General features: G+C 40.6%; 2 protein-coding genes across 2 annotated transcripts; one reads left to right on the top strand and one right to left on the bottom strand.

Moving 5' to 3' along the window:
* The first annotated feature begins 1,998 nt into the window (after nucleotides 1-1,998).
* wdr32 (WD repeat domain 32) lies at nucleotides 1,999-12,301 on the top strand. The gene is made up of 7 exons (XM_003442966.5): nucleotides 1,999-2,894; nucleotides 3,593-3,706; nucleotides 5,575-5,772; nucleotides 6,424-6,626; nucleotides 9,022-9,102; nucleotides 9,187-9,332; nucleotides 9,686-12,301. Exons 1-7 carry the CDS (start codon nucleotides 2,407-2,409, stop codon nucleotides 10,055-10,057), a joined length of 1,602 nt encoding a protein of 533 aa, XP_003443014.1. The 5' UTR covers nucleotides 1,999-2,406; the 3' UTR covers nucleotides 10,058-12,301.
* Nucleotides 12,302-13,497: 1,196 nt separating this feature from the next.
* On the bottom strand, nucleotides 13,498-27,362 carry LOC100700724 (probable carboxypeptidase X1). Its single transcript, XM_003442967.5, has 13 exons — nucleotides 26,950-27,362; nucleotides 26,025-26,134; nucleotides 23,857-23,996; nucleotides 23,590-23,674; nucleotides 22,151-22,301; nucleotides 21,935-22,020; nucleotides 21,670-21,793; nucleotides 20,759-20,955; nucleotides 20,474-20,653; nucleotides 18,324-18,618; nucleotides 17,775-17,914; nucleotides 17,596-17,698; nucleotides 13,498-17,189 (listed from the first exon to the last, which is right to left on the bottom strand). Exons 1-13 carry the CDS (start codon nucleotides 27,275-27,277, stop codon nucleotides 16,867-16,869), a joined length of 2,262 nt encoding a protein of 753 aa, XP_003443015.1. The 5' UTR covers nucleotides 27,278-27,362; the 3' UTR covers nucleotides 13,498-16,866.
* Nucleotides 27,363-27,994: the final 632 nt, after the last annotated feature.

The raw sequence follows: 27,994 nt of genomic DNA, 5'->3' as shown, positions 1-27,994 counted from the left end.
TCCTGGAGGTTGGTGGTTCTCAGTGGGTGAAATAAGTTGTAAAGAAGTTGCTGCACCAGAAATCTAGTTATTGTTCTGTTTGCAGATTGCCACAGTTGCCTGTACTTTTTCATGTTTGCCTGCTAATACTTGCTAACTACTAGCCAAGCATGTCCATAACTTAATTGTAACCTAAATTTATAACCACAATGGAATTTTGTTTGATTCGCAATTAAATGTGTGTTCATACGGTCCATTATTTCCATTTAAACTATGACTACACGAATACGCTACCAACCAAAGCAGTCTTAAGGAGGTTTTCACAAACTGTTCAGAATACACATTTTCCTTAATAAGTCTTCATTTGTCAATGAATCTTCCTGTAAAAGGCTATATATATATAGAAACCACATAAATATATTTTACCTCAAATATCTGATATATGAGAAAACAGATTATTTTAAAATAGCTCAGTATGGTAAGCAGGAGTCTGGGGTTTCTTACCAGAAATGCACTGAGGAATGGACACACCCTTGTGGAGAACCTGTGAAGCTACAGATAAAAATCAAAGGGTAGGCTACAGCATTTACAATAAGAGACTTATATTCTGTTACGGAAAAGATGTGTTCTGTTTGAATGAAATGACTGAATTCGTGATAGAAAAACATGTGAATGAATTCAGCTAAATTTTCAAGAGCTGTTTCTCATTAAATCTATGAAGGTTATGTTTAAAGTACTGGTGGTCTTTTTATTCTGTTCCTTTGGAGATTGGATGCTTTTTCTTATTTAGTCCAACCCTTATACCTGACCGTTTTTAGGGGAATGCTTTGTTTCTTTATTTGTTTCAGGTATTAAAAAGAAACCTAATTCAAATAATGAACCACTTGTCTTGACAAGTTTGCAAAGAACCAGTTTTAAATTGTATCTTTATGCACTCTGTTATCAGCAGCCTGTCACAAAACACATAGTTTGTTCCCATTTCTTTAGCTGAATCTGATAAGACACTCTAAAACGTGATATATCATGGCATGGTATGCAGTGTGTCCTTAAACATTTTGAAGGAAACTGGACGAGGGGAGGACAAAAGAAGATGAAGTTAGCCTAAAAAATATCTTCAGCAGATGAACAGAAATTGAGAGAAGCTGGGGGGGGGAGTACAGCTAACACAGTACCTGAGAGATATATCTAGCCCTTCAGTTAATCCATATACGGTTCACAAAAGTTGAAGCTGATTTTGACCCATCATCCATCATCTGATTGCTAACATTTGGATTTTTCAGCATGGTAATAATCCCAAACAACTTGCCAATATAGTAAAAGCAAACCTGGATTGAAAAACACACACTGGAACACCAACATCTCAACATTACTGAAGTAGTGTGAGATTATTGTGACAGAAAATGGAACAAAAGGCAGCCAACATCCAAAGAAGAGCTTGTAATGTCCTTTAGGAATTCTTTAGAACTATTCCTGAAGCCTACTTAAAGAAATTACTAGAAAATTTGTCTATGAGAGTTCAGGCTGTGTTGAAAAAGAAAGGTGATCATACCAAACATCGACATTCAGTCTCCTTAGAATTGCACAGTCTATTTCTTGTCTTATATGCTGTATTTCCGTGCATGTTTACACATGTTCAAAAAACATTGCTGCATTTATTTAGAGTATTCTTGCAAAATATAAAGAAATGAGGATTGGCTCAAGACCTTTGACTTGCTGTATTATTATCACTATTATTATTGTTGTAACCTTTTTATGACAGTGTGTCCTTTGTTGATCTTCCTGCGCTATTTACACCCTAAACATTTCAGTCTTGCGCATTTATACTGTCATATTCATAAATGAATTTGTGGTTAACTATTGTCACATAGCAAATCCACTTATTCAGCAGATGGCAGCAAGCAACCTGCTAGGGAAAGGAAACGGAACTACGTCATTGTTTGCGTTTGTTTTGGTGCGAACAAAACAAGTTATCTGAAAGATGCACGAATCTTCCGCCTGGATGTTTCAGCTCGGCGTTTCTGCTCAAGAAAACGGGCTTATTTGTACGTGTCTTATTTCGCTAAAAATGAGTAGAAGCACAGTTTAGGAGTAATAAACAATACTTATATTGTGTTTTGCTTTATATAAGACACACGCATATAGTTTTAAAGGCTATTTGTGCTTTTATTTTGAAGTTTAATCACCATCTTCCGGTGAAATTTAAGCTAACATGTGTGTGGTTTAACGGGAGGCGTTAAGGCGCTGGCAAACCTAGCAACAAAATAAAATTTGACCAGCGTAACCTATGCACCTAAAATGCCCTGCAATGGATTCTTAAAAGAGTGAAGGAAGCAGCGGGTTCGTGTTCATTAGGTGACGGGCCAGGCTACTTTTCGAGACCCTGCTCCCCGAACAGCAAACGTCTGCGCGGACGCTGGAGAAGCTACAATGAGCTCGGAACACCAGAGCGACAGCGAGGACGCCGACGAGTCGCGGGACAGGCCCAACGGCGGCACCGTCTCCGACAAAGAGGAAGACCCTGACATTGACGATTCGGATGAGGAAGATGACAGCGCTCGGAGAGCTTCTCCTTCACCCCCCGCGAGCAGCGAGGGTCTACTGGCTCCTATCGCGGGGTCTCCCGTGTTGGAGGAGCGAGAGCCCCGCTCCAGACCGGCCGTCGCACCGCTGAAGAAGTGCACTGATGGTAGCTCCGACACTGGCGGTGGCTCCGACACTGACAGCTTCAGGGGTGCTAGCCTGTTTTCATGGTTGCAGAGCAGGACTATAAGACGAGGGGTGTTTGTGGACCCAGCTCGGGATAACTTCAGGACAATGACAAGCTTGTACCGCTCTATGAATCCGGCTGTAGAGTCTGTTAACCTGAGCACTCAGACCCATGGAGCCGTGTTCAACCTGGAGTACTCCCCGGACGGGTAAGATTTGTCTGCGTTTTGGGTGTGAAGTTGAGAGATTTCCCGATATTTGTGCGTTAAAAGCTTGAATTTCAAAGCCCAATTCGTCCTCACCTACCTACTTCATCTCATATATACGCACTCCTTGGTATTTAATGATGACATAATAAATGGTTTCTAGACAACCCCATCAGTTTGTTCACTGATGATTAAACAGTACGTTCTTGATATCCTCTAAATGTAACCTCTAAAGTCTTGTACAACTCGTGAGTACTTCTCGGACTTAAGCCAAGAGACAGCAGATGTAAGAAACAAATCCTGCAGACAAACCAGGTCAAGCTGTGCCCAGTCTGGGTCACATTTGTTTTGTGGGCTCACACTTCCTGTCCTTCCTGTACCGTGATAGCGCTGCTGTGCAAAATACTCGTCAGTACTCAATACTTTGACCTGTGTCTGACCTGTGTCTGCTTGAATTGTTTAAATTTTACCTATTCTTGTTGTGCAGTTTTAGTAACATTGTTGTGACTCATTATTGTTATAGCAAAAATGCAATGAGTAGTGTAGTGTCAATGCAAGTAAAATTCAGCCCGTCTACTTATTAGATTACCTATAAACTGAGAAAATATTCTCCTTTTTCCCCTCATGCTTTCATTTGCTGCTGCGTAACATCTTGTCGCACATGGACAAAGAGATCAACTGTTTTTTTCCCTTCTGATTAGGTCTGTGCTGACTGTGGCCTGTGAGCAGACTGAGGTCCTGCTGTTTGATCCAATTTCATCCAGACACATCAAAACCCTGACGGAGGCCCACGAGGACTGTGTCAACAACATAAGGTGCATTCTTCTAATCTTGAATCTCTGGGGAAAGATTTTACAAAGTGGGTCTGTAGCACAGTAAAAGGGAGCAAGAGACCTGTGGGTTAAGGTAATAAAACATAATAAAGAGTTTGTATTACAGCATGAGTCTTTAAATCATTTTTAAGTATGACATGTAGAGACTAATAAAAACTACTTGGATGCATTTTATTGGGTCTGAGCTCTTCCCCGCGAGGATGCAAGAAAGAGATGTTGGATGGAAGAGCTGAAGGTGCCAAATAATAAATCCTTCCGCATTTCAGTACAGCCTTAGTTGAACAACAACACATATCATCCATTGCCTTTATTTATATGAAAAAAATTAAGCCAAAATGCAGAAGCAGTGTGTGAAAAAACAAAGTACATATTTGCAGCTTCCATAGGAATTGAGCAGGTATGTAGCAGCCAATGAAATGCACTTCGTTAATAGATAATTAGCAAGTGTGAGCACCTCCTATAAGCGCAGACGTTTTGTAATTTTGCAGGTCTGGAAATTCAGGACTGTCTTAAAACAAAACCAAGGAGAAAAGACAAAAGCAATGATCTTAGAGAAGCAGCTGTTGTTGTTCATCAATCTGAGAAGGGTTATGAGGCCATTTCCAAACAATTTGAAGTCCATCACTGCAGAATGATGGACTTCAAATTGTGTGAAAAATATATTCAAAGTGTGAAAAATATTATTCACAAAAACAAAATATTCAAGACAGCCAACAATCCTAGGCTCTAAAGGGCTCATTTAGTGTGTTTAATATTAAAGTTTATGACAGGACTGTACTGAACAGTTATGGCTTGTTTGGAAGGGTTGTCAGGAGAAAGCCTCTTCTCCCTAAAAAGAACATAGCAGCACAGCTTAGATCTGCAAACCAACACCTGAGCAAATCACAAAGCTTCTGGAACAATGTCCTTTAAGACAGAAGAGACCCAAGCAGAGATGTTTGGCCATAATACACAGGCCCACATTTGGAGAAAGCGCCTCACAGCAGCTGTCAACATGGTTGTGGAGGGCTGATGATTTGGGCTTGTTTTGCAGTCACGGAGTTGACCATGGACTCTTCTGTATACCAGAGTATTCAAGAGTCAAATGTGAGGCCATCTGTCCGACAGCTAAAGCTTGGCTGAAATTGGATTATGTAACAGGACAAAGATCCAAAGCACAGCAATAAAGCACCAACAGACTGGCTGGAAAAGAAGAATCCAAAGTCCAGACCTCCTTCTAATTGAAATGCTGTGATGGGGCCTTCTGAGAGTTGTGAATAAATGAATGCCTCCAAACCTCAATAAAGTGAAGCAACATTGCAAAGAAGAGTGGGCCAGAATTCCTCCACAACAATGTGAGAAACTGATAAAGTCGTACAGAATGTGAGAACATCATGTTATTGCTGCCAAAGGTGGTCCTTCAAGCTACTCAATTATTGGGTGTACTTAAATTTTCACACAACTGCTTCTGCATGTTGGTTTAGTTTCTGTTAAATAAATAATGATGCAGTGTAATGTGTCATGTATTGTTCTTCAGTGGCAGTTGTATTTAAAGAGAACCTGCTAGGAACCAGAATTTTATTTTGACCTAATATATAAAACCATAGAATTGGAACAGGGTGTATTTTCTTTTCCACAGGACTGTAGTTTCATTTCAGCTGCGTCAGTTACTTACAGAGATGTGGCATTTGTACATCATCCCACTTGATAAAAGACTTCTGTGTGGAATAGCTTTCTTCTCGCTCCTCACAGTGTAATTACGGAACTGGAAGATCTTCATCAGGCAGCGTGGGGAAGCACCCCAGATTGGTCAACCTGTGTCGAAATTACTATCCACTGGGTTTCCTAAATCTGTGTTTCTCTCCCTGTAGGTTTTTGGACAATCGTTTGTTTGCCACCTGCTCTGACGACACAACAATTGCATTATGGGATCTGCGCAAGCTTAACTCAAAGGTTTGCTCATTGCACGGGCATGCCAGCTGGGTGAAGAACATCGAGTATGACACCAACACTCGTCTCCTTGTCACTTCTGGCTTCGATGGTAATGTCATCACATGGGACACTAACAGGTTAGTCATTGTCTGTGGTATGTTTATTTTACGTCCACGTGCTCGTTGTGTCTCTGTGCCATGTACAGTTATGGTGAAAATAAAGTATATCCTTATTAGAAGTGGCCTGTACTTCAAACCAGTTTCAACATGCCCAGGGTATCTTATTGTGATCTGGATTTTGTTTCTTTTAGCTTTCAATCAAACTGCTTTAATTTAGTTAGTTAGTTATTTAGTTTCATATATGTTACTACATGTTATACAAAAATGGCCAAAATTTCAAATGCTGATTTCAGTCATGAGCTAAAACCTCGGGTTTCACACTGCACTAAATACAACCTTTCAGTCAGTTTTTCCCAATCTCAGATCTATGTGATATTAATGTGGGTGGATAGCTCTAATATGATCATCTCCAGGACACAGCTTTGGCTGAGATGATCATATTACTTCTGTGATATTAGACCACAGAAGCCTAAACCACCTGCTGGTCGACCTTTATGTACACAAAGGGCAACCAATCAGAAAGCTGGGGTAAAGGGAGGGAGCAGGAGCTAAAACAGATGATTTCAGGCAATGAGGGGCTGCACCAAGGCTGATCTATACAGGAAGGGTTTTATAAGATATTGTAATCTAAGTGTCTGTTAAACCTTAATTACTCCTCTGCCTTTATAGGTTTACAGAGGATGGCTGCCCACACAAAAAGTTCTTCCACACTCGCTACTTAATGAGGATGCGCCTGACACCTGACTGTTCCAAGATGCTCATTTCTACTTCCTCAGGGTACCTGCTCATCCTCCATGACCTGGACCTCACCCAGTCCCTAGAGGTGGGCAGCTACCGAATGCTACGAGCACGACGGACTCCCCTCAGCTCAGGTCAGATCAGGCTCAAGCGCAAGTTAATGAAGTGTTTTGCTCATGTGCTTTTATCTTTATTAGCTGAAAACATGGGCTGAAAATAGAGCTGGGCGATAGAACGATAACGATATGTATTGCGAAATAACTTTTTCTCGATAGAAAAATTTAACTATTGCGATAGTTAAATTTTTAACTCATCTCTCTTGTCCTCTTAAAAGAAAAAAAAAAGCACAGCCAATCCAAATTAAGTAGCGCAGAGCCGAACCAATCACAGCCGCAGCGTCACGTCACGTGACTTGTTACGTACAGCACAAGCGCCAAGGCGCACATGTGTATTTGTTTGGGAAGCAGCCAGCCGGGTTGCCCAGGTAATGGAGGAAATGAGTTTGCCGACTAGAGAAAAATCAACCGAGAGCGTGAGCGAAGGTTACCGAAGAAAAAACAGATGATGGTTCCAATGCCGGAGAGATTGTCGAACGGAAGGGCCACAGAAGTTCCATAGTGTGAAGGTATTTCGGCTATTTCAAGTCTGACAAAAAACAGAGTAGCGCGCACTGTAAATTGTGCCGAAAGCAAGTCTGGAAATACAATAAAGCGGTGCATGCTCAATCTCTGACTGAAAGCGCTAATTCGTCATTCGGCTTTTGTCAGACTAAAGCAGTGGTTCCCAAACTTTTTTTGCCAGGCCCCCCTTTGTTTTACAAGAAAAATGTTCGCGCCCCCCACCGCACAAACACATCCTCCAAACACACACACCCTTATTTTGCTCCATTGCGGTTTATTTCACACCTCAAACATTTAGTAAACAATTAAGCAAATACAAGTAAACGGCAATAAATTACAGGTAGTAATAAAATATACTACTAACTCTTTTACGCTGCGTCCACACCTACACGGGTATTTTTGAAAACGCAGCTCTTTCTATGCGTTTGGGTCTTTCGTCCACACGTAAACGGCGTTGCGATTCACCGAAAACGGAGATTATTTAAAACTCCTTTTTTGCGTTTACGTGTGGACGAGGAATACAGAGTTTGTCACGCAACGACAAAGGTATGTGCCTCTTTTCACGTCACGCTGTGCGCCACGTTATTGTTTACATGAGATGAATTGCAGAATGGCAGATAGAGACAAAACACTGTTACTGTTAATCTGACTATCTTCAGGTTTTACACGCAGTTACTGTCCCTCCATTTAGAAAGGCAGAGGCGTCACGGTGTGATTATTTTAAGTGTAGTTGTTTTTTTTCCTGTGTAATAATATTCAACATTGCTATCAATACATTTTTCAAAAAATGCCTCTCTGTGCAAAATGGGTTTAAACACATAAACAGCTGTGGGATACTGTTTGTCCGTGATTTGAACCGGGGGGAACAAATTACGGCAGGATCAGCCTGATATTATTTGTATCCCACTGTAACTTTACTGCATAAAGAGCTAACATGTCCAAAATGTCAGGAGTAGTTATTACAAGAAGTGTTTGTGAACTAAAAATCAAGAATGTGGGATACTGTTTGTCCGTGATTTGAAGAGCCCAGGGCTGCTCCCGACGCAGGGAAACTAATTCTGCAGGGGAGACCTACCTTGGCGCTTGTGCAGGTGAAGCCAAAGGGAAGATATGCTTCACCATATTTTCTAGTCTTTGGCTTGGAAGGAAGTTGGTTTGGAAACATATTTGGCGATGCTTCATCTCCTGCTTTGCGTTTATGTGGGAGCCCCATCAAAAACCTGTCCATTATGCTAGCAGTGTCCAAGCTTTCTTTTTTTTTTTTTTTTCTTTTCATACCGCGCCCCCCTGCAATGGCTCTGGGGGAGCGGGCCCCACACTTTGGGAACCTCTGGACTAAAGTAACTGTTAAAACTGTTTGAAAAGCTAAGCTATACAACAAGGAGAGATTGAGAATTTCCTTTTAGTTCTCAGTTTATTTGATATTGACAAAAGTTAGTCAATTTTGTCTGTTCTTCTGTAAAACAAACTAAGATTTATTTTTAGAATTAAAATTTTGTTTCTAAGTGGAATTGACAATTTAGTAGTCTGTTTTGTTTTTTCTGTTTTGAAACTTAAACGCTTTAGCGGCTGCCTTTTGTGTAGTTTGCAATATTTGCCTTTATTTATCTGAAACTGAAGTCTCATGTTCCTTAAGTACATCTACCCTGTTGAACTTATTATGGGAAATAAATATTTAAATCAAAACAAGCTGCTGATTATTTCACATTTTACTTGTGAGCAACGGCACATTTAAATCTTACAAATATAGTTATTTGGCTTATATCGTGATATATATCGTTATCGCCTGAAATGAAAAAAACATATCGTGATATGAAAAAATCTTATATCGCCCAGCTCTAGGTGAAAATATAGGTTGGTGTTTATTAAAAAAAAAACAAACCTATAAATGCCTTTTGTGATTTTGTAGATGGAGGCACATCAGCGTCCAGATCAGCTTGTACTCCTCGCCAGGGAAATGACTCCAGCAAGCTCCACCCTCATAGAGAAGGTCAGGGCGAATCATGATATAGAAGGGATCAACCACTGACACCTGAGGTTTTGTCTTTAATGTTATGAAAAACTGTGCTCGCAGGTCTTTCCCCCAGAAACAGTCTGGAGGTGTTAACTCCAGAGATCCCCGGCGAGAGGGACAGAGGGAACTGCATCACCTCCCTGCAGCTCCATCCCAAAGGCTGGGCCACACTCATCCGATGCTCCAGCAACATGGACGACCAAGAGGTGAGAAACATGGAGCGGTGCATGAAGCTGACATAATCACAGTTTTGTTTATTAAAATGCCTTAAACCACCAAGCTCCCTCTTCATGCTATTTCTGTAATCCAGACAGGCTAAAATACACCTTCACTAATATTTGTTCCCTCTGAAAGTTGTGTGCCAACCAGAGGTTTTTGTTGGCCATTAACAAGCGTAATTCTGGCTGTATATTTGACCACTTTTCTTGTAGAACTGAAGTGCAGTGTCATACTTTTAAGCAGCTCACAAGTAAAAGGCCACTAAAGGCTATATTTCCAGTGATGACGCTGATGTGATTGCGTATTTAATCATCTGGTATCGCTACCTTTCTCTCTTCAGTGGACGTGTGTGTATGAGTTCCAGGAGGGAGCACCCACTCGCCCGCCTGTCTCCCCCCGCTGCTCCCTCCGCCTTACCCACTACATTGAGGAGGCCAACGTGGGGCGGGGCTACATCAAGGAGCTGTGCTTTAGCCCAGATGGACGGCTCATCTGCTCCCCTTACGGCTACGGCGTCCGCCTCCTGGCCTTCGACGAGCGCTGTGGCGAGCTGGTCGACTGCCTGCCCATCCAGACCAGCTGCCTCAGGGAGATACGCTCCATCTACTCGCACAGTGACGTAGTGCTCACCACAAAGTTCTCCCCAACACACTGCCAGCTGGCCTCGGGGTGCCTCAGTGGGCGCGTGGCCCTTTACCAGCCCAAGTTTTAGCATCCGGTGCTGTTGAAGAAAGAAGTGTTGCAGACCTCAGTGAAGAAGTACTGATTAGGGTTTCTGCACAGAAAGTCTGAGAATACATCAAAGAAGCATTAATTTATTTATAATCACACAAAAATCTATAAAAACCTTGCATTGCCCAAGTGTAGTGCAGCTACTTAATCTCTTTGATTTTTAGACTTTTGCCATTATGTGTTTACAGATTGTTTAGCTACTGAGAAATATGACATCCTTCTGTATGTCAGAAACATTAAAGGAAAAGTTGTCAAAAACTCTAAAAAGGAGAAAAAAATGTGTAGCAATCCTGAATCGGATTCCCAGCATCTGTTTGTGTGAATCTTTTTCCGATAATCTAAAGAAACAAAACCCTAAAAGTACTTCTTGACCCAGGTCTGCAGCAGCTAAGCAGGCAAAGTTAGTTTGGATTGTAGGTGTCAGCTGATAGCCATTGAAATGGGAGAAGAACGGAGAAGACTTGAGGTGTGGACCGGTGGCTAGACTGCAGCAGTGGATGGAAACCTCGCTGACCCTGAACTTTAAGAAGAAAAAAAAAGGCGGTACAACAAGAAAGATCAGTTGGGTTTTACTTTTCTCCTCGGAGACAGTGGCGCAACGTGGCATCAGTGAAGGACAAGCTCGTTCTTTTTCATATTAAAGATTCATTCTCTATAGCAGTAGAAAACTTTGATTTTGTTGAGACTCGGCACACCCAGATGTTGCTGTCTCAGGACAAAAACACTAAGGATGCAAGCGGACATGAATCCTAAAAGGACGAGTAAGAAACCGGCGCTTGCGTCTGTCGCTGGTCGTCTCAATTCGGCGTCCTCTGCTGCACATCGTGTTGCTCTCTGCTGCTCTGCTCATGCCTTTTCTCCACAGGTGCTGCTTCTCTGCTCATACAATCTGAACTTTGACCCCTGACTTCAAGTACTTCAGATACATTTTCTGTCTCCACCCTGTTTCTGCCTTCATGGTCTTTGATAGTTTTTTTTTAAGGTGGTTTTATTGGTGTATTAATTATGGCACTACTTGTAGCACGATGTTTGATTCTCACGGTCACTGAAGCTACTTTAGGAGTAGATACATTGCAGTCACTTTTCATCTCCTGTAAGTGGAAACTGCTGAAGTCGGGCTGCTGTCGGTGTCTCATTTACAGATTTTTCCACACCCACTCTTTGTAAAAATGAAAATGTAGTAGCAGTTAAGTATTTTTCCCTTAAACATGGCTGGCATTATTATAGATTTTCCCCATAGAGCACGCGGCTCTGGCTTCCCAACCCTGCCTGCATCTCTCAGCACCTACATCGTTTCATCTGAAAATGCAAATTTTTTTAAATATTTTCATCTGACTTTTTTCTTTTTCACTTTTTTCCCCTCCAGTGTTACTCAAACAGAATGGTGCACTAAACGTATTTACGGTTAGCTACAGTATCTATGTTCAAATAGTGAGGCTAACTAATGTGTTTCTAATGTTTTCGACAGCATTGGGGCTGTCAGACAGCTGGAAACAGACAAATAAGCTGTTTCATTAATGCTTGCTGTAGAATATTGCCGGCCTTTTTATTTTATCAGTGGCATGTTCACTTTTTGACTGAGAAAGCTTCTTTACCATTCTTTATTTAACATTTGCAAGATGAAATTGTGCTTTTTCTACCCCTGAACCTAAGTTTGTTGGTTTTTGGAGAGTGCTAATCCACTGTTTTGTCACACCTAGTGTTTCACGTTTGCTTGTGTTGGCATAAAGTTGATAAGCAAGGCTTTTCTCCTCTTTAAAGGAGCGAATTGCTTTGACTGTTCTAGTAAGAGCAATGCTTTTGTGTTTTGTATAGCTGCTGTAAGCACATGCCTGATTGTTACAACTGTAATGTATACTGGCTACAGTACATACTGACTGACTGCAGAGTAGATAGAAACTTGCTGTTAGGGAAACAAAACAAAAAAAAGACAGAAGTGTATACTACTATGCATACCAGCCTCTTAAGATAATTCTTCTTTCTTATTTATGTGAGGCTCTGTGTTGAGCTCTTAGATGCCAAATGTTTTGTTTCTGTTTTTTATTTTCATTTTTTTTACTTGGACTTCTCTGCCGTGAGCTAAAAGTGGGTATCTATTTGTGGATTTGGAAATATCTTCTCTTGTTTCACATTTTGGGAAGTGTCTCATTCACATCTGGTGGGGTGTTGAGATGGAACTACATTCATGCCTTTGGTATTAAAGGGGGCACGGTTGCTTTATGGATATATTGAACACTCAGTATTTAGTGGTGTATATATGACAGTGTTTAGATGCTCTAAATTCTGAACCTGTGTCTCTAAACCTTAATGTTAAAAAAAAAAATACTGCAAATATAAGAGTGCGGCAGCACCCCCTACAGTCACAAAATGTTAAAATGCTAGCTAATCACTCCAAATATTCAGGGTTTTACGGTCATGTGACCACCAGCTCCACTTGTTTGCCATTCTGGATGACCGTCTGTCATTTACAAGTTTTGAGGACAGAATATGTATTTTAGATAGAGGCTGATGGCAATACCTGTGAAATCGATTGCTAAAACCCCCAGTTATGGCTCCATCCCCCCCCCCGAAAAACCCCTCCGTGTGATTGCTTTGATTGCTACCAGATTCCTGTGGTTGCATGGAGTTTGCATCGAGCAGCAACTTATCCGCAAACACTCACCGACTAGTCTGACTGCTAGTGAAACCGAGTGCTCACCAAGTAAAAGTGATTTCATACCACAAATGCTCCGTTTTGAAACACTGTATTTGCATTTTTCCAACCCAGAAGCTACATCCATGTTTTATACCGTCTGTGCAGCCAACACACTCCAAAACTTTCTGCTTTTGTAGTGTTTCTGGTTTGTTTTGCACTTTTTTGCTCGTCTAGTAAAATGGTAAATGGCCTGTATTTATATAGCGCTTTACTGGTCCCTAAGGACCCCAAAGCACTTTACATATCCAGTCATCCACCCATTCACACACACGTGATGGTAAGCTACATTGTAGCCACAGCCACCCTGGGGAGCACTGACAGAGGCGAGGCTGCCGGACACTGGCGCCACCGGGCCCTCTGAACACCACCAGTAGGCAACGGGTGAAGTGTCTTGCCCAAGGACACAACGACCGAGACTGTCCAAGCCGGGGCTCGAACCGGCAACCTTCCGATTACAAGGCGAACGCCCAACTCTTGAGCCACGATCGCCTAGTAGTTGGCGAGTGTTTGTAGACAAGTCGGTGTCTTCCATGAAGCGCACATCCAACCCTGGCAATTTGAGAGCGACCAAAGCACTCTGAGATTTTGCAGTAGTACCCTCTTTGAGACAGATTTTTACCTAGCAACAGCATGCAACCGCTCACCAACCATTGGGGGAAATATACATTTTCTTCCTGTCCTGACTGGTGATTGTATCTCGTCCAATTTGGCTGACAACGAGCGACTTGCATATGACCTCAAAAACCTTTATAAAGCCAGTGCCTGGTAAGATTAGCATAATCACTGGGAAGATTACTAATTAGCACTTCTGTCTCCCTTGGCTAGTCAGTGTGCCAGTGGATAACATTTAATTCTGTTAGATAAAGCTGGGCTAGCTGCTTCCCATTGTTTCCACTTTGCGTTAATCCAATGCAAATTGGCTCTTAGGGGTAACTTTATATTAATTGTGAGTGTGATTATTTCTTCTTTTCTGGCCTCAACTCAGTGCCACAAAATGTTGTTGGGGGAAAAAAGTGCGTGAGAACATTTAACTTAATTTGGGTTTGAGGTGATAACACAGGTGGATTCTTAGATTCTAGCTCGCTGTATGGTCCTGCAAGCAATGAGAAAAGGATGCTTTTAACACTTTGTACCTCAGTTACATGCTCAAAATGTGTTTTCAATATGCTGCAAATGGAGTCCATTTCACCTTCAGCTCAGTCGTCTTTCTTTCCCTTAGAATTATTTAATTTCTCTTATTACTGACATTTTAAAAAAGTAGACATTTCTTCTGTAAACAGCTACTTTAAAATGAACTGACTGAACTGATGGTTAAAGGATGCTGTATATTCACCGCTGCTTTTATTTCACTAATTATACTCACGAGCTCTTTGAGGAAAAGTGTCTTATCTGCCATTTTCACTTCAGGTATAGCAACTAAAAACCGGGTTCATTTTTAAGAATTTCTTTGTTGTTTTATTGCTCCGGTTCTGGGTTTTTTAACCTGTTTTCAGCTGTGGGTTAAAGGAATGTTCCCAGTATTTGTGGAGATCATAGCTGGGGGGAGGGTAGGTGCACTGTTGTTTCCTACCTGGTTACACAGAGTAAGCAATCCTGTCAGCGATACTAAAAATGGTACTTAAAAGAAATAAAAACTTAGCTTCTTTTTCACTGCTGACTGCTCTGTGTTTGGGTCATTTATTGTTAATTTTCTCTTCATTTATGGATTTATTTTTAAATTTATGTGTCTTAAGAATTTCTTCTCCATATGGCTGCTGCAATACCAACTCTGAGAATGACTTTTCTCATGGGAGGATTAGCAAGTTAAAGGAAGAAATGGTTTCTGTTTTTATGATCTGGTAAGTTATAAAATAAACAATTAAATATTAGACATCATATAAAGGGGAGAAGAATCCAATTCATTCAATCACATCATATAAGGACTGGACTGAAAATGAAGACTCAAGACTTTTTCATAGTATTGTAAATACACAGGAGGATGAGCAAAGCAATTTCTGACTACTTCAGAAAAGAAGCTAATCCAGTCAAAAATACATCTAGGAATTGCAACAGTAGTATTAAAGGATCTCACGTGCATATGTACAGTATGTCATGTTTTTTCTGTCAGTGGCAGAAACATGTTTGCACAGGTACATGATTGGCCTGAAAATGAAAGACTTTGGTTGCACCTGAAACACCCTCCATCACATCATTACTTGACTTGCAACATACTTACAAGATTCCCGTAATTCTTAGTGCAAATGACCATGTCAGCCATGTTTTGGCTTCACTGCAGTACAAATGAAATGATAATGAACGTCTCTATCAGGAACAAGGAAGACAGGAACTTTTCTGTCATTTAATTGTTTATATATTACTTATTGTTTACTTATTTTAGTGTGGTATGGGTGAGGGGGTGTTTATCAGTGGGAAAAGCTGTAAATCTTATCAAAATACAGTTAAAGTCCGAAATCTGTCCCCTCCTTCAGATTTTCCAAGAAGCCATCCAGTGGGTCATATTGGATTTTTTGCTGGGCTGATTCTGGCCCCTGGGCCTTATGTTTGATACCCCTGCTCTATATTGTACAGATGTTAGGCTATCTCTGCTACCACAGGGCAAGATGCAGCGTACACCCCGGCCAAGCTGTGTAATTTCATTAATATATATATATTAATATATTTGTTTGTTTCAAAGTTTTTATTGTCCGAACTGTTTAGTTTTAGTTTAGTTTTTATTAGTTTCAGTTTTAGCCTTTTTAAAATATTTTTTTAATGTATGGATGGCCTATGTCAAAGGCAAGATTTAGGAAAGTCAGTACAGGTGTTATAATAAAAACAGTTGATGCTCAATCTTGCAGACGTGCAGAGTCTCAATAAAAGCACCTGCCAGTGAATAATTAGGCATGTTGTTAGCAGATTTCTACCATACTAACAGATAGTTACAGAATTTATTATCTTTATATTTTTATTTTACTTTTATAAGTTCAAGAGATCTTTCTACTTCAGGGGTTTTCAAAGGTCTTAAATTTGTTAACTAAAGTGTTTTTGTTTTGTTTTTTTTCACATCTAGTTTTAGTTAGCTGTGATAACTTTGGTCTGCATGATTCTTTGGGCTTAATTGCAAGAATTAAATGTGTAAAATTGCAGACAAAGTTGTGATAACTCTTTGGCCAGACTGTCCTGTAATTATGAAACAAAGTTTTTATTAAATGACATAAAAAATCCTTTTCGCAGAAATGTTTGCAGTAGATAGACATTTATTGTTTGTCTATTGGTTATCTAATTTGGTGTAGTATGAATGGGCATGGCACAAGTATTTAAGCAATAAAACTGCATTTATGAAACTTAAGCCGTTCAGTGGGCTGGATTGGTGTCTAGCCACAGGCTTTATGTTTGAAACCCCTTATTTAGATGTTCACAGGGAAAGTTAATTTTTTATCTCATTTATTTGAATTCTTTCTTTTATTTTGACTACATTATCCTTCTGTTCAGCACTTTAGCCGACGCTTGATGTCTTTTAAACGTGCTATACAAATAAAGCTCATTTGATTTGAGGTCTGTACATGTGCCACACAGATTTCCCTCTTTTTCATCTTTCCACTCATCTCATGTCCTGACCTTCAGATTGCAACCAATGGCAGTTTCTTCCAGCTATCCCACTTCTGTTAACCTTAGGTTCAGATTAAATACGCTGGATAACACAGTTATTTAACTTTATTGGTCCAGTTGGACTTTAGTCAGACAACCAAACTAAAATAAAAAAACACTTTTAGAAAAAAGTATGACATCAGGCCAGCTGACACTGAAATCCTCACCTTAATTAATGTACAAAAGGAAAAAAAAACAGTAAATTCACAATTTAGGAAGTCTTTTGCGTAACTTTTAAGGATACTTGAACCAATTTAAAAACCTTCTGCAATTACATTGTCTCTAAGAGTTTGTGTGCCTGTCGTAGCCTGAAGGGTCCCCAAACTGAGAACAGTGTCAGAGACATAAAACGGTCTGCATGTTTTGATATTTCAGAAATACTTTTTGTTAACCAGGTGAGCTCCTTTAACAGCAGAAATGTAATTTTTCCCAGCGGACAGTTCATCAACCCGTTGTCCCATCTCCTCTCATGCTTTCCAGGCTTGAGAAGACCGAGCTTTTCTCATCCGCTGACCCTCCCTGCGGCGGTTGATGGCCTTGGTGCTAGCCCGTAGCTTTCGGAGCCTCAGAGCACGAAGACGCAGCTGAAGATCCTGCGGGATCTTCTCCCCTTTGGCCCTGATCTCCTTCAACCTCTGGATGGGTGTTTTGGTGAGGATGAAGTCACAGATGGTGGGATTTGGTTCCATGCCGACATTGCACCGACGCATGGATGGGAAGTAACCCACGGCCCAAACGATCACCTTGTACTCGCCTGGGTTCAGAAGACGCCAGTAGTCCCCATCAGCGGCTACAGGAAAAAATGAGGTTTGCACAATTTTAATGTAAGTTTCTGGATTTACAGGTTAATGCACCTTTAGAAGATAAATAAATAATTTTGCCAAAAACTGATTGCAGCTTCTATCTTGTGACGAAAATGTTCTTTGGGACTCCAAATGGCTTGATATCAGAGATATGTTTGACGGATTACAGGTCAGTAAGTCATTTACAACAGTTCAAATACAGCAATTGTCAAAATGGTTCTTTCGGTCTGTTTGGTTACAGGCTGTTAACTTGGTATATACTTATGACTTATCAGAAATAAAGCTAAAAGAAAGATGCATTTGATGGTTGTAGTTGGACACTCTATACTTTAACACCCTGCTCATTAGAAAGAAAATCAGATTAAAACAGATAAATAAAATCAACTGGCTGACCTGATCGGATGTCATGGTCGTGGTCCTCCACCTTGATTATAGCATCTGCTATTCCTTTTTTGGTGAGCTTGTCCCTGACCACACCTTTGATGCCTCTGTGAACCTGAGAGAGCAGAAAATGCTGCCGTGTGAGCCACTGCTTTGAAAACCACATGATAACTTTCTTTGAACAGATTTACCTGCTCCATGTAAACCAGCAGAGACTCCTTATTGTTCTCCCACTCGATGGGGAGTTCACTAACATGAGGAAACTTATCACAGGACAGCTCCACGGTCACCTCGAAGCAGTTGGTGTGCAGGTAACTGAAGTCGTTCATACCTGCAGGAAAGGCAGGCACAAAAAACACAGTGAATATTGAGTGAAACATTTGTGCAATTTATAGGTTTAAGGTGAAAAAGAACTGAATTTGATCCTTGAATGGAGAGAAATATGACATCTGTCAGTGGTTAAGTTGGTTAAATATTGATGTATTTTTTAAGCTTGCAAATTATAGCAAGATTAAAATATGATATTTACTGGAGCCTAGTTTAATTTAAGGGATATGTAATTTGACAGGATGTTTGCACATTGGTAGTAAATTTTTTTTAAGTGTTTCAATCTGCTCTCTTGTTTTGTAACACTAACTGAAATCACACAACATCCTCTGCAGAGGAGGATGCAGCATTTTTTGGGTCTGATGAGTCTCAGATGGCGGAAATCATGCACAGAACAGACTGATGAAACTCACTGCCGGGAACCGTGTGCCAGGCTCCGCCATTGATGATGTTGTTGTGTGACTGAAATTCCTCGTAGTGGCAGATACGTCGGTCCGGGTTAGCCATCACCAGGTTAGTCGAGGCATAGACCGAGGCCAGCCAGCGAAAGAAGGCGTTGTCTGCTGTTGGAGTGTCTTCCTGTGGCGCCCAGTCACGGGTGCAGTCGAAGGGATAGGTAACAACAAGCTCTCCACCATGGAGGTTGGCGCTGAGCACAAAGGGAATGTCTTGCATCCAGCTGATGACCGCACGTGTCTCTGGTGCAACCTGGGCAGAGGTGGAAGGAGTTTAGTTTAAGTACCCAAAGTATGTGAAACTGCAAAAAAATAAAGTGTTAAAAATATGTCCTCTGTTTTGTTATCGTGATTAGTTTGACCTGTGCCTCGTTGCTCAGATGTTTCTAATTCCCTGTTTGTTAACCGACCCTGTTTTCCTGTTACGGAGTGTGTGATGCTTTTGTTTTGGACTATTTTCTTTGTTCATGGAAGACACTGCCAGATACAGTCCAACTGATATTATCGGGCAATATTTGGTATTTGTTGATCTAACACTGTTGGTGTTTATAAATCAATGAATAAAGATTAGATGAAAATTTAAAATTAAAGGCAGGGCGCTCTGTAACTTTCCTGCTGGCATCATGTAAATACTACAAATCCAATAACCAGCTGGTCCGAGCAGAGTTAGACAGAGACATGTACTACGTTATGGCGTCCAAAACAATGAAGCAAGATTTCACCTTATCTGGGTAACTTCAGGGTTGACCTTCGGGTTTCAGTACTATGACGATGGATCACTACTTTCTGATTTTATTGGTATGGTAACTTAAGCTGCGAACCCAAGCCAGGACGCACTCTAGTATAACTTCATAAATCAGTTGTGTAACTTCTGTAAGCCTGTTCTGATCAGCATCTGCGTGTTTGTCATTAGTGAGAGCAACTTTTTGTTCTTTTTGGAAAATCTTTTCTATATACACTTTAAAGTTCTTTTCCTGTTTTTCTAGAATGATCTAATAATAGCAAAGCCAACATGGCAAAGACTGTAATCTGCATATGTGCAACCTTGTGCAACCTGCAAATTGATGGCCAGGAGCATTTCTACACCAAATGTCTGTATCGATATTGATTAATATTAATTAAAAATTGATTTAAAAGTCCAATATTGGTCGGGCTCTAGTCAGATAGTTAATGGATGGAGTAAAGAAGGAGAGGAAAAAACTTAAATGTTGCACACAATAACTTGCTCTCATTTTGTACTTTTGTTCTTTTTTTGTGAACTTTTGTGGACTTGATCTTGAACAGGTTTTTAACATATACCTTTTTCTCATTTGTTTTCCGTTCAACAACTTTAATGTCTGATAAAACGAGCAATTTCTCATTAGATCTATGCACTGCTTACACTGATGAAACATCTAACGACTCACAGACATTTTAAACGTGGAGGAGCCCACTGTTTTTGTGAAGTAAATTTTGCTGTCAGATGTATGTGAAGAAGGAGGGAAGACAATACTGAACCCTGAAATGTTACAAAGTCAAACTTTTAACAACGAAGCAAACAAGTGGAAACACTAAGTCTAGCTCCTAAAACTGGTACTTAAGCACAGTTCTCAGGTGAAATAATCAAACATTGATTAACTGGAAAGATTTTCAGAATAAAACACAGGTGGCAGAATTAATAATCCTAACCCATATTATGCAGTTAAATAAATACCCTTTTTAATAACAAAACACACCCAAGAAGAAATTCACCAAGGAGAAAACTTGCAGATTTGATGATCTTTTTCTGTCATTAAGCAGGATTTCAGCCTGTGTTTGCCTTGAACACTGTCACCAGACACTGGGTGACAATCCTCAGGCTTTCAGGAAAACTAGTTTCTTGGCTCTGAAATGATTTCCTGATCTGAGCCTTTGCATGTCACTGAAATGAAAATAATCGCACACTGACTAAAGCTGCTCTTTCTCACGACCTTCGTGAGAACAAAACAGTGAGCATTGTAACTTTGCAGTTTTTAGGTGAAGTCAATTTTAATGCTTTAGTTTCTATTTCCGGTCAATCTTAAAATAGCCTCCAGGTGGTGCCAATGAAATGAATTTTTCAAATGCACAAATAAGATGCATTTCCTTACTGTGGCGTCTTCTTTGGTGTAGTATTCTGGGATGGGAATGTAGTGGTTGGGCACTTTGGATTTATCTGCTGCTTTTTCTTGGGTGTCCCACATAATGTTGTTCAGGTCTGGGAAGTTATGATTCAGGTCGATTCCTTCAAAGCTGTATCGTCCCTCAGCCCATCCAGACAGTTCTGAACCCTGCACCACATTAACAAGTATAATGTGGGGATTATTAAAGAGCATATTATATATATATATATTTTAAAAAAGAACAAGACATGAGCCTAACTAAGATTTACCCACCTTCACATAAGCCTCTTCATATCCATCTGGGTTCATGGAGGGCAGGAGGTGGATTCGTGTCTCCGTGACCAGCCGTACTATACGCTGGTTGCCCTTTTTGTATTCTTTGCACATATACTGCATGAGGTTTAGGACAAGCTCTCGACCAAGAGCTTCATTTCCATGCATCCCTGCCACGTAGCGAAACTCAGGTTCCCCTGCCAAGAGGAAAATTTAGAGCCACTTTACATGCCAAGGAATAAAAAAATGTGGAAGAACTGACTGGGGCACTTCTAAAAGGAGGTCATATTAAACATGATCTAAGATTTTAAGTTTATTTTTGTTTTCTAAAGCTCAGCAGCACGCTAGGAAGACATTTAATTGCTCAGATAAAGCACTCTGTGTTAGGCAACAGTTTGGCGCCAGGCATTTCTAAGTACATGACTCCAAAGACCTGAAGTCTGGTCTTTTACCACAAAAATAAAATATGTGCAAGGCTTTAGTGTTTTCTCTTAGACTTGGCACTGATCACTACCCCATGAAATCAATCAAACAGCTGCTGACGCATAAGAGCAAAATTCCGGGGAGCAAAGTGATTTTGAAACGTGTTTATGACATTTTTCTTAAGAAACAAAGACGAGCTGTACCATACTTGATTTTACTAATCTTGCTGGCAGATGTGGAGTGGCCACAGATCACATTTAAACCCAAGCCTGTGTCTAATGGCAATGGCTCAAAGAAATAAAATCATTTGTTTATACAAGAGAGGCCTTCTCCTCAGGACCCCCTGCCTCCTTGTGTGGGGCTGCTGCAGAAATCAGGCTGTATAAACAATGGCGGATATTGAACTGCACCTCTGAGCTGCGAAACTCTGTGTAACTGGAGAAATATGACAAACCAGAAGGTTTCATTCCAATATCTTCAACTCTTACCGAGTTCGTGTTTGCCCGGGTTATCTGAGATCTCCATAACATAGAGTTTGAGGCCCATGTAGCTCCTCCCTATAGTGTAGACGCGGGTGATGTCGGGACACTCCTCCGTCACAGACTTCATGAGCTTCAGGGTTCAGAAAACACGCTTGAGTGTAAGGCTTAAAAGGGTTACAGCTGAAATTTTACCAAATCTGCAAATTGTTAAGAGCATGAGTAAAACCCCTGGTGTTTACGGGAAAGCCACTCATCCTGTAACTTTCCTAACCTTTCTCATCTCTTTGTAGTTGTGGTGTCTAAAGTCCAGAGCATCCTTGGATCCTGATTCATGCGCTGAGTAAATGTCAGATGGATCTAAAAGAAAGTAGCAGATGTTTCCAGTTACATATTTTCTTTTCATTGACTTTCGGAGGTCAACATCTTAATGCATTTGAACATCCACAGTAAATGCTCTGTCCCTCTCCACTACTGTTTTTCTTCCTACCGTGAACACGGCAGCCAAGTATCTCAGCCCTGAGGCAGACGGTCCCGTTGGAGTACCAGGTCTGTGGGTTGATGCGGATGAAACGGGCAACGGTGGGAACAGGAAGGAGCCCAAGAACCGGCGTCTCAGGATTCTGGTTTCCTTCAAATAGCTGCACAATTCAATGTGAGTTCATATAAGTTTGTGTAGTCATGGAAAAAAGATAGCACACCCTCTATATATTCTAAGGTTTTGTGTATAAGGATATAATAAAAGTAATCTGGCCTTATCAGGTTTTATTTACGATGTTTATCAGGCCATTTCCAAAGAACTTCATTCTAAAAAGAACATGCCACCATAGCTTAGGTGTGCAAAATTGCCTCTGGCATCTGGAACAATGTCCTTTGAAGAGATGGGATGTTTAGCCAAAATGCACAGTGCTACATTTGGAGAAAACTAAACACAGCGTATCGGCACAAAAACCTCATATCAACTGTCAAGCACGGTGGTGCAGTGCTTATAATTTGGGCTTGTTATGCAGCCACAGGACCTGGGGACCTTGCACACATTGAGTCGACCATGAATTCCTCTGTATACCAAAGTATTCTAGAGACAAATGTGAGGCCATCTGTTGGACAGCTAAAGCTTGGCTGAAATTGGGTCATGCAAAAGGAAAATGATCCCAAGCAAATCACAGCAAATCTACAAAAGAATGGCTGAAAAAGATGGTGTTGCAATGGACCAGTGAAAATCCAGAGCTTAAGAAGGCAAACCTCAATGAACTGCAACAAGATTATAAAGACTAGTGTGCCAAAATTCCTCCACAACGATGTGAGAGACTGATAAAGTCGAAGACAAAACAATTCAAGTCGTTGCTGCTAAAATAGGTGCTACAAGCTCTTGAATCGTGGGGTGACAGGACAGTGGAGGAAGAACATGCAGGAAGCGGGCCTGGGCAGAATCAAACCCAGGCCCCTGGCAGATGGTTTGCCTGCTCAGCCCACTGTGCCACTGTGCTAATGATTACAACACAAATATAGCTGAAAACATGACTTTCTTGGCAGAGTTAGCAATGGCTTTAAAATGAAGTGGAAAACTTTTGTTTCGCCTTCATTTCCTTGGAAAGAGGTTGGACTTTCCAAAATATGTGGCGCAGGCAAAAAAAATAGTTTGAACTGCAGTTTTCAGTCAAACCTTAAATTTATTTGTACACACTGCATGCTGGAGCATTTATCAATGTGTACTTTAGTTTATTTATATAGTGTGTTATAATGAGTTAAAGGCCACCCCCGAATTTCAGTTTTTTCCCTACTGCATTTGTTTTATCCTGAGTCGTCTCTAATCTGCACCCGTACTTAAGGTTTTGGTTCACAGTCTATATTTCACTTTGGCAGAGAAACTTCAAAATCTGTTTTCCATCTATGTTCCTTAAATCGCAGAATACAAGAAGTAGTTCTCACCGCTTCCTGTGTCCCATTCATGGAGGTATGCCAGGTTACAGAGTCATTACTCAGCTGAACTTTGTAGGTTTCGACCCAGTCCCAACTATGACATAGACCAAAAAGGAAAACAAACATATATTTTTTCAATGAGCTCATTGCAGCGGGCAGCCAAAGAATACCACAGCACTCCATCTTTGCTTTAGACAGTAAGTTCAATGAAGAGCTAATGTCCATAATGCTAACAAATTATTTTGATTTTCAGCTTTAATCCTGATACTACCTGACCTCCAGATGGAGTTTCGCCCTTGCAGAATGACTCCAGTAAACAGAGTGAGATGAAGGGCATCCACCTCGAGCCACTGGTGCCGGTCCTTATACTCGGCACACCAAGCTCCATCATACAGATCTCCATCCTCAATGCCAGACTTGGAAAAAAAAAGAAAGAAAAACGCATGTCACAAAGAATCCATGAAACACTCCCTGAAAACTTGAGGCTTGGCCTTCGTGTGAAGCATTGCATAAGAGTTCAGTTCTGACCTAATTTTGAAATAATTACTTTCAGACTCCAGACTCAAGACTTTGGACCGCAGAACAAGAGGAGTGGACGGCTGCAGTGATAAACACATCTGGCTCTGCATTCATCAGATTATTTTATTTAATTTTTGTACATTTTTTCTTGGAAGAAACAATAAATAGATTTTATTTTATTGGCTAATTTTACAAGCCAAGCAAGACCAAATGAGCCTGCCAAGTTAAAGGGTGGATACTTTATAATTTATAGTTCCTGTAATAAACACTAGAAATAAGTATTTAAGTTAAATGTGACAACATGAAAGGAATGGCTAATCCCATTAGGAGATGCAAATTAGTCAAGAAATCTGATTATAGAATAGAATAGAATAGAATAGAATAGAATAGAATAGAATAGAATAGAATAGAATAGCCCTTTATTGTTATTGTACATGTACAACGAAATGGTGGATTGATTTTGGCTGAACCAACTCAGCTTCTCTACTTTTAATAGAAATACACACTTACTTTACTTGCCACTTTATTAGGTACACTGAACTACAGAAATACATTATTTCCTCACCGATTTATCAAGGTACTAGAAGCATGTCTCAAAGATTTTGCTCCATATTGACATGATGGCATCACACACAGTCGCTGCAGATTTGTCAGCTACACATCCTCAGTGTGAAAATCCCTTTTCAGCTACATCCCAAAGGTGCTCTGTTGATTAGGGCTCTGGTGATTACGTAGAGTATTTGAGTACAGTGAACTCATTTTTATGTTCAAGAAAGAAGGTTCAAGACTTTTTAAATGAAGCAGTGTCTTTCCAAATTTCTGTTTTCTAATTTTGGTGAATTGTGGCCTCGGTTTTCTGTTCTTAGCCAATAGCATTTGCATGTAGTGCGTCTCCTGCTGATGTAGCTTCAAGGCTCGACATGTTGTGCATTCAGAGATGCTATTCTGAGAGATTATTTGAGTTACGGCTGCCTTCCTATCAGCTCAAAGCAGTCTGGCTAGTCTTCTCTGACCTCTGACACCAGCAAAGCATTTTTTCCCAGATAACTGAAGCTCACTGGATATTTTCGGTTTTTCAGACCATCCTATGTAAACCTGATAGATGTTTTTGTGGGTAAATCCCAGTAGAACAGCAGTTTTTGAAATGCACAGACCATCTGGCACCAATAACCATGTCACATTCAAAGTCACTTAAATCACCTTTCTTCCCCATTTTAATGTTCAGGTTGAACTTCAGGAGGTCATCTTGTGCATCCTAAATGCACTCAGATGCTGCCATATGATAGGTCAATTAGATATTTGCATTAACAAACAGTTGAACAAGAGATACTTATAAAGCGAGAATACATTTCTAGTTAATTGAATTGAAAAAAACAAACAAACTTCAAAGCACCAGACATTTAATAATGTATTAAAACTTCCCACTGGACTTTCTTGGTACTTTGGACCAAATCTTTGATTCCACATTAAACTGAGTCTCAAGTAAAGTAATTCTAACCATGACAAAAAGTAACTGTAGTTTTCCTGGACCTTTATGGTGACGTTTCTCTTCACTGTGGTGATAAATTAATTGCGGCATCTGTGGATTTTGCACGTTGACAGAAGAAATAACTTTTTAAACTGTGTGTAATACGCTTTGCATAGAAACTGGAGATTCACACACACAATATTTGAAACATCACAAAATAGTATTCAGTAAGTTCAGCTTGATTCATCAAATTTAATCCATTCAAATTCATGTCTTTGAAGTAGCAGTCAATCTAAATTAACTAATAAAGGTAATTTTAGGTTTTATTTATTTACTTGATTTTCAAAGGGGCCAAGTTTTTAAAAAATGTGTGTAGTTTGTTTATGTTAATCAAATTTAACAATGCTTTCCAAAATGCTGAGAGATGAGTGTCTGTAATAGCCTCTGACCCACTGACCTGGATATTCAGCCTCCCCCTGTGAGGACCCAGCCCCGACCGCTGGTAGGACGAAGCTTGAATCTGGCTGTCATCAACTCGCAGGGACTCCAGGCCGAGGGGAGGACAGTCTGCGCGGAAAACAAAAGTGAATCATCATGCGATAAGATCTTCTCTGGGTTTCTGTCTCCACATGTTGATCCTCTGCAGAAGCAGCTCTGAGATCGACAGTGGAAGGGTTAACCTTTCTCTCTCTTTGTGGTTTGTATGAGTAAGCAAACACATGCCAGATGTAAAACGAGCTCCAAGTTGTTATGTGGAATATCTCTGATCATCTTGGGCCAGTTCTGTGGAAGTTTGGAGACCCCTCACCTCTTCTTCCCCCTGCTCTGCTTGTTTCGGGGAGTAGAGGAAGCTGCAGATATCGGACTATGTGGAGGGTTTGGATGTAATTTGAGACACAGTGGAGAAAAGTCAAATGTTCAGCAGATCAGGGAGGTGAGAGCTACAGCTGCAGGGGATTCTGTGGTTTGGAGAACAACTAATAACATTCACATCAGTCACAAGTAGGTCAAAACAGCTAAATCCAACATATTGAGCAACAGCAAATATGACAAGCAGTAAAAAATGCTATACAGAGCTGTGTATAGCTGAAATACATATTCCTCTAAGTGACTGACTGAGAAGAGATTTTTAAAAACTAAGCTAAGCTAAAACTAAACTTCAAACTAACTTTACTGGGATTTTTCTGACCTTGTATGATTGTAAATATAATATAATAATAGCAATAATTATCCACATCTACTTTTACAGCGTGATTTGTTTTAAAGGTTTTTAAAAGGTAGGCATCACTATTTAATTGCCTCTTTAATTAATATGGAGTTAATACTGGAGCTCATAACAGCTTCATGCAAAAATCAGACTAAATGGGTAATTGTTTTCCTACCCAGTTTTGATTTGTCATCTTCAGTCTTGCGGTCTCTTGGGTCTTTCTCTTTCTTGTTTCTTTCTTTGCTGGTGTCCGTGGTGTCCAGCTGTTTGTCTCTGACAGTGGTGGTGAAAATGTCTGGCTCTGCTGTTGCTGGAGTCGTTCCGTCCCTGCTCTCGCCCTTCACAGTCACAGCCTCGGTCCAATTCACAGTTGGCCTTGTTGTTGTGTAGTCGATTAATGCATAACTCTTAGTCGGTGCTGGGGTGTTTATCAGTGCTGCAGCACCGTGTGTCAAAAGTCCCAGAAAAAGCACTGCAGGCAGCATGCACAATGACTTTTCCATCCTGGTCTTTGTTGCTGGAGAAGAGTGAGAGCGAAAAAAAAATTCCCCTTTGGTTTATGAGATGACAGAGCCAGACCTCCATCCACCTCCCCTCCTCCTCAGTCCCACCTCCCCTTACTCCCTCACTCTTCCTCCCTCCCACCCTACCAAAATTCCAGCTTAAGTCCTGCAAAAAATTGTGACAGCAAATGTATCTGTGCATGGTTACAATATACGCTGTGTGTGCCCGTGTGATCCAAACACTGAGCTGCCTTCAAAAAAGTTAGTTAAAATGATTACAAATGTGTTTATTATAACAAAGTGAGCATGTAGTTTTAAAGCACTTGGCAAGTGGGTTTTCTAGTCCTCTTACAATGATTCAGACTTACTGTGCCTAGCTCTTTTGAACAGGACTGCACAAGTTGTCCACAATAAGTTATAAAATAAAACGGTTTTGGTGCATGACGATTTCCTGAAATAGGTTGTAGAACCACCTTCAGCAGCAATAATTTTAAGTAATTGTTTTCTGCATGACCCAGGTCATGTGGCTATAAAACAAGTGCAACATCACCTCTCCACTACCGTGCTTGACAGTTGGTATGATGTGTTCGTGTTGATTTGCTGTGTTTAGTTTTCTCCAAACGTGGACCTGTGCATTACAGACAAACATCTCCACTTTGGTCTCGTCTGTCCAAAGGACATTGTTCCCGAAGTTGTGTGTTTTGTTCACATATAACT

This window comes from Oreochromis niloticus, linkage group LG19 (genome assembly GCF_001858045.2).
Source record: "Oreochromis niloticus isolate F11D_XX linkage group LG19, O_niloticus_UMD_NMBU, whole genome shotgun sequence".
NCBI lineage: Eukaryota > Metazoa > Chordata > Actinopteri > Cichliformes > Cichlidae > Oreochromis > Oreochromis niloticus.
The sequence above is the reverse complement of the archived record's forward strand: the minus strand, read 5'-3'. Positions and strand labels throughout refer to the sequence as shown.